The following is a 7363-nucleotide window of genomic DNA, read 5'->3' on the forward strand; positions in this document are numbered from 1 at the left end:
TACAGAGAAACTGTGTGTCCCCCCAGAGCTAGGGTCACAGATGAGGCCATCACACCCAGAACAGCCTCAGTCTCTTGTTTCCTATGCACCAAACTATAGAATGTCTTGTTTCTTTTCATTTGCATGTTTTCCAGAAGTATCTTTTATTTTTTTTTTTTTTTTTTTTTTTTTTGCTTTAAATACTGTGCAGCAAACCTTCCAGATGCTCATCCGATATAATCACCAATGCACAAATTGGCCAATCCTGAAATTGACCAAGGGTGGTACGCTGCAGAAGGTTGCCTGAGCATGTGCTGGTACAAGGCCGGCTGCAGGGGTGTGCAGAACGGCCTCCCTGCTGTGGGTAGTTCTTCCCGGTGCCACATCTTGTTAAAAAGTGGCTGTGTGGGGGTCATTTAGATCACAAGAATTGGGAGACTTTATAGCCAAGAGCCTCCCCACTCTCCTAGAACAATGGGCAGGGTGGGTGGGGGCAGGCAGACAAGTCATTTTCCTTAAGAGGGAATAATAGAAGGCATAGCAAGCTCAGACTGTGCCAGCTGTGGAAACTTAAACGGATGACCTCGCTGTTGCATAAATGGCTTGGAGCAGCAGCTGTTATACTATAGAACACCATATGTACCAAAAGGCAGCACACATCAATCAGACAAGGTCATTTTTTCTGCTCAGCTAGTCAAACTGAAGAGGATATCGGAGAATCAAAACATAAGCATGGAGGGCAAGGCTTATGTCTAAAGAAAGTCAAGTCCAAATTCCCCTGCACAGTTCCCCAAGACGCCATGTCTGCAGTTTAATCTCCACAAGTGACATACTCCTAGGTACTTGCAATCTATTGAAATTCTTTCCAGGACACAGATCCTGAGTCAGCACACCCTTCCAAAGCCCTTCCTGGGCGATCCTCTACTTCATTAGAAGAGCGCACAGAACAATGAGTGTTCTTCAAGGAGCTGTTTCATAATTGGGTGGGGAGCCCAGTTCCAGACAGGCCGGCTCATGTCACTTACCTCTATATTCCGTGTGACTTGAAAGCTGTTTGAGAACTGGAAGGAAACAAAGAGAGTGGGGTCAGGACAGGTGTCCCTTTGGGCTGGCAGGGGTCCAGGGCTTTGATGTGCAGCTGAGAAGCCGAGGTTTACCTTCAGCTGTGAGGTTAAACTCAGCAGTGACTTTTCCATAACTGTTCTTGAGGCAGCAGTAATACAGGCCCTGGTCCTTCTGACCAGCTTGGACGATGGCCAAGGAAACACTGGAGTTGTCCCCTGCGCTGGAATAGGGGACATTAACATTCACATGCTTTGTCATTCGGAAGTTCTAACGCCCTCAAGAAGGAAGGAGCTAATGTCTTTCCTGCCTTGCTCTTTCAGCCAATGGGCTGGTTTATAGACTAGAATCCCCCAATCAGCTAATTAAACAACAGATTCACACATAGAGAGGATTACTACATTGTGGTTTAATGGTCTTTGACACACAACGTGAATATGCAGAGACATTCTGAAGGGCTAACTGGCATCAGGAAAGCCAGGAGCCTTTAGGAGCTTCTGGAAGCTGCTGTTAGCATAGCTCAGAACTCATCTTAATTATGTTGATGATCCAGGTAACCCGTGCATGAGGGAAATCAAGGACTCTAAACTTAAATCTAAATGCAGATGCAGTGAAAGAAAGAGTGACAGAGGCTCTGACCTTTACACAAGGATTCAGAACTGAGGGCTTCCATTTGGTAGGTGATTTTGTTTTGAGATGGAGATCTTACTATGTTGGTCTCAAATTCCAGGCCCCAACCAATCCTCTTGCCCCAGTCTCCCTACCAGTATATGTTTAAGACCCTTTAAATAATAACATCTTCGTGACTGTGTCTATCCCTCCATCCCTCTGCCCAATATTACTAAGTATTATGAATCAGTAACTGGCGGTACGGCGGATAAAGATGATGACGATGACATTAGCAATGGCTATCCTGCTGTACTTGCTACGTACCAGGCACACATGAACTCATCACATCCTCAGAACAACTTGAGAGATCATCTATAATCACTGTCCCCAGTCCACAGATGGGGGAGCTGAGACACTAGGACATCTAAGCTGGACCTTGGGCTGACCCCCCCCCCCCAGGTAGCTTCTGATTCCTGACCTTAAGTTGGAGATAGTTACATCAATGTTTAGGGCTGTAATCTTGATTCAGAAATTGATAAGAATGCACATGGCTGGAAAACTAGACAAAAATCCCATTGTAATTGTGTTCTTGCATGATGATTGCAATAATGTGCACTTCCATTTGGGTTTGTCTCAGTTTGACAAAGAGCATCCACAGATGTTAGCTTGTCTCAGTACAAGGCTTTGTTGTTGGCTGTTTTTTTTTTTGGGGGGGGGTTCCCAACAGACTTCAAATCTTTGATTTATACTGCCTCCTCTGGAATAGACCAATGGTTTAAAACAAGGTCCACTAAATCATACCAGTTCCTCCACTGTTTGAGATTCTAATAGTACTCTGATGAAAGATTACCTCTAGACATGAACAGATCCACGTTTCAGAGGAGCGTTTCCTGGCAGAGTAAATGCTGAGTGAGTTCCAGAGAGTGGTAAGGTGTCCTGATCTAGGGATACAGACTCCAGCACAGCAAGAATCATAGAAAGGGGGTAGTTAAGATCCCCCTAAAAGGCTGGAGCCAAACTCAAGGAAATTGTGCCCTGAGCATCTTCGCCGAGGTTCAGTAACTCTGTGATTCTCTGTTCAGATTCAGAAAGACCCTCACCTGTCTTGCTGCCCTCTCTTCATTTCCTCAGTTCCTTCAGGGAAAAAAATGGCTGAGAAGGCAGAAGGGCCTGGATTCCAGACCTGCAGAGAGGGTCCTGGACACCTTACTTAGATGTACCCTCAGTTTTCAGAAACAGCAAGCTTGCTTATTGACTGCAGTGTGAGGAACAGCAGACAGCAGGCACATGAGGCACAAAAAGTCTCACCTTGTGAATGGCCATAAGCCGGGAAGGTGGGGCTCGGTTTTGTCAGCAGGCTTTCTCCATAAAAGAAAACCACATTTCTACGTCCTCAAGAGGGCAGTTATGTGTTCACTCATGAGGATTCAGTGATAGGGAAGAAAAGTAACCATTAAGCCAGAAGATGCAACAATGTTGCTATGGGAAGTAAAAGAGGATCGTGCATCTTTTGAACCAGGAGTGGAAAGTTGAGTTCCTATCCGACTACTCTGTAAGTTAGGAATCTCTCTATCTTTAGGACAACATGGCTAAAGAGTGGACAAGGCTGAACACAGCAAGATACTTAGCTGTGATACCCAAACCCAAAGCCAAAGAACCAGGGGCAGATGGCAACACCTACTCAGCACCCAAGGTGGGTTGAACAGACCTTGGGTCCCCCCCCCCATGATCATTCAATGTGGATGTATCTTTAACAGCATACAGCTCCTTCTTGTCTACAGCCCAGCAATAAGATCTTGCCCAACTATCAGCTGTACCACTCCATGTGCACAGTGCTTCTCTCAGAAGCTCATGCCACTCCAAAGTGCCCATCTTCCAGAGAGGAGAGTTGGTTCCTAGTGGCCAAAAAAATTTGACTGGCCACAACAGTCTTAGAGGCTGCCAACTTGAAAGTTCCCCAGAGCCAAGACATAACAGCACACCACACACACACACACACACACACACACTGCTCTGGACACAGGAAGCACTTTGACTTCTAGCTTCCAAACTGTAGCTTGTTAAGGAAATTACCTAAAACTCAGACAGAGGTGATGGCATGTCCCTGGTAGGGTCACCTCTTAACAGGCTCACCAAAAGGTTACTTTGCTTATAAAGAACTGCCCCAATGCTTGCCTTTGCGGTTTATTATTTAAAATAGAACACATTCGACTCTAGGTAGTGGTGAATGCCTGTTCTGCAGACTACGAGAAAGGTTGAAACAGGAGGAGTACAAGTTAGGGGTCAGACAAACAATACAGTGACCCATCCAGACAGTTTTGAGTCATGTATTGACTTGAAGCTTTCTTTGCAGAAGACAACACCCAAGTTTAGTGCCTGCTAACCACAAGCTGGTTTTATATGTATTTGAAAATATGTGTTACATATCCCTTTGCCTATTGGCTGTTTACGTCCTCGCTCTTCAAATGTTCATTGGAACAGTTTTGCCAGCTAACTGATTTCCTTCTCAGTCGGTGAGTTTAAGTCCTTTGCTACATGCTCCTAATCACCTTTGAGAGAATTCAGCTCTTTGAAATCTATACCTTGGCAAGTGCTATAGTTTGGGTGTTGACTATGCCCCCCCACACACACAAAGTACATAGAGGCTACAAATTCATCCCTAGGGTGGTGCTAGTGGGTCCTTCAGGAGGTTACACATAGAAGTTGGCCTTCAAGTTATTGATGGCATGTCCTCAAGGGGGGCTGTGACACCTGGGCTTCTACTCCCTAGTGAGGTCAGCATCTCCCTCTGATACAGACAGCTCTCATTGGCATCTGGAACCCCCACCACAGACCCAAGGTGACAAGTCTGCCAAATCATAGATGGGTTCTCTAAAACAGTGAGAAAATAGGCCCCCAATGAGTTAGTCATTTCAAGTTATTTCACTAAAGTGACAGAATGCCAGTGGGTGCAACCAGGCTCTGAGCTACTTCAGGTAGGCGCACATAAAATAAAGTATTTTAATGGAAGTAAGGGCGAGAGGAGGTAATGAGCTGAAATACCTGAAGTCATGCAAATGAGCCATCTTTGAACAAAGGAGTGGTGACTTAGGAACTTTCTCAAGTAGAGGTAAGAAGAAAGCAAAATGATCCAACTAAGCCATTTCTAAGAAGCGGAACAAACGTGACTTTAAAGGCCTGGAGAGCTGACTTAGAGGGAGGTTGGGTTTGGGGAAATACTCCTCAGATGCAAAAAGACCTGGAAAGGGCATGACGCTAACCTCAGATTAGAACAGGAAGAATGAATCAAAAATTGCGGGTTCATTATTCTGAAATGACAGTTTCAGAAAAAAATAATTAAAATCAATAATGAGTACTTTTAAAATAAGTCTCTAGGAAGATGCCTCAATTTAAAAAAATCAGAGTGCTTCTTCGAGATTATCTTTGTTTTAAAGCCGAGCATGAGACAAGCAGGGTAATGGGAACACATCTAGCCAAGTGGTTGGTTCACAATTGTGCTTAGATTTTTCTGGAGTGATGCTGGTAGACCAGAGACTGCAGCTCAAGTCTTCATGGGTACCCTTGAGAAATAACTTCCAGACATCCGTTCTAAGCAGGAGTATTTGACTGAATAAGCAAGAGCATTTGACTGAATATAGGAGTGCTCCTGTTTCCCACTTGCTCAGCCTGTTTCCATTAAGTTTACAAAGATAGGAGTACCTCCAAGAGCTCAGGGAGCTGGCCTAAGGCCTCTCTGGGCAGAAAGAAGTTTCTGGGAGATGTTTAAGTTACACTCATCTCCCCTGATTTGTTTCAAGGGCTTGCCAAATGAGCCAAGACTTCACCTATTTTCTTGAACATTCATTACTGGGGCTGATTTGGGGTGGCTGAGTGTGTTGTCTCCCATGTGGAGTTTTCCAATGATTCTCGTGCTCTCCTCTGGACTCTGACTCCTTCATCATCTTAAGTACCCAGAAAAATGTTCTCTTTCTATCTTAAGTGATGTCGTTTGTCTCCTTCAAAAGCTTTACTTTTCTGTGACCTTGGGATCTACCCCCCTGTTGAATCTCCTTAGTTTTTTTTTTTTTTTTATCTTTACTAGATTAATTGGGGATCGGGGGGGGGGGATATTACTCAGAAAATACCTCTAAGTGTAAGTTCCAGAAAGTTTTGTAACCCAAGGCCCTCAGAGCTTAGAAAATCACTATGTATCCTGATTTTAAAAACTGCAACTGGAGCACCAGGCAGTGGTGGTGCACGCCTTTAATCCTAGTACTTGGGAGGCAGAGGCAGGGGGATTTCTGAGTTCGAGGCCAGCCTGGTCTACCAAGTGAGTTCCAGGACAGCCAGGGCTACACAGAGAAACCCTGTCTCGAAAAAATAAAACAAACAAACAAAAATTACTGTAACTAGAAAGCCTATCCTTTCCTAGGAACACACAACTCACAGGTGGCAGGCTGAAGCAAGAACTAGCCACTATATTTCCTGTCTGAACAACTGTGTTCCACTCTTCCTCTTCTTGGATACTGTGTCAGCCTTTCTTCTCCACGACAAAAGTATCTGACAGAGTATTGAAAAGGAAGGAGGACTTATTTTTGACTCCCGGTGTCAGTCTGTAGCCAGTTCACTCTCTGTTTCTGGGCTTCTATCATGGAAGAACACAGGGGCTGAAACTCCTCACTTCGTGGCAGCCAGGAAACAGAGACAGACAAGAACCAGGGCCACGACACACCATTCAAAGGCACCCAGTTAACCCACTTCAGCCAGGCCCCACATCCCAGTTTCTTTCGCCTTCCAGTAATGTCACCAAGTTATAAAGCCATCGGTGGATTGACCTGTTAAGTCAGAGCCCCCGCGCCCTCGTGTTCTCATTGGTTCCCTAAAGCCCATTATCTGTCAATCAAGCCGAAAGCCCGTGAGCCTTTGGGGCTGAGGGGGCGGGCACTTCATATCCAAACCTTAACTGGATATGGAATCACCGCTTCTACTCGTGCCTCATTTCTTCTTATTTATTATTTTTTTTTGACAACCACACTAAGAAGCAAGCAAACAATAACCGTGAAAAGTGGCATCCCACCTTTTCTTGACCTGGGCTATCGACTTGGAATCTTTTGTCCAGCAAACGGTAGAGTCTTCATGGATTTCTGAAAACTGGCAGCTCAACTTTATATTTCCGGAGTGCTCGGGAGCCATCTCGGCCTGGATCCTCTTCAGCAATACTGGAGCTAGAGACAGATATGCAGGTTAGTGTAGGCTGACGGTCATCTCAGTCACTGATCGGCTGCAGTCCCGAGAGACAAGGAGACCGTTCCTAACTCAAGAATGAAGCAACAGACTAGCCTGAGAGGAGATGCGGCTGGCTCAACTATAACAGTGGGAAAGGAAATGAACCATTCTAATAAAAACAAAACAAACAAAAAAAACGAACAACGCTTGTTTTTCATTATGCAGATTCTAAAGGTCTATAATGCTCACAGGAAAATAGAACTCATATAGTTTTGATTATTTATTTAGATTTATGTATGTGCACCATGGTTGTGCCTGGTGTCTGTAGAGGTCAGAATAAGGAATCAAATGTTTTGGAACTGGAGTTATGGGTGGCCATGAGTCTCCACGCTGAGAATTGAACCTGGGTACTTACTTCGCAAGAGCAGCAAGTGCTCTAAATCACTGAGCTAGCTCTCTCTCTCTCTCTCTCTCTCTCTCTCTCTCTCTCTCTCTCTCTCTCTCTCTC

General features: G+C 45.0%; 1 protein-coding gene across 1 annotated transcript in view; it reads right to left on the reverse strand.

The window, feature by feature from the left end:
• Positions 1-7363, reverse strand: part of Alpk2 (alpha kinase 2) — a 125102-nt gene that overhangs the window by 25961 nt on the left and 91778 nt on the right. The window contains exons 6-8 of the mRNA XM_021214980.2: positions 6707-6854; positions 1137-1264; positions 1005-1040 (exon numbers count right to left, since the gene is read on the reverse strand). Of these exons, the coding sequence (XP_021070639.1) occupies positions 1005-1040; positions 1137-1264; positions 6707-6854 (312 nt within the window). The remainder of the gene's footprint in view (positions 1-1004; positions 1041-1136; positions 1265-6706; positions 6855-7363) is intronic.

This window comes from Mus pahari, chromosome 15, assembly GCF_900095145.1.
Source record: "Mus pahari chromosome 15, PAHARI_EIJ_v1.1, whole genome shotgun sequence".
Classification (NCBI taxonomy): Eukaryota; Metazoa; Chordata; class Mammalia; order Rodentia; family Muridae; genus Mus; species Mus pahari.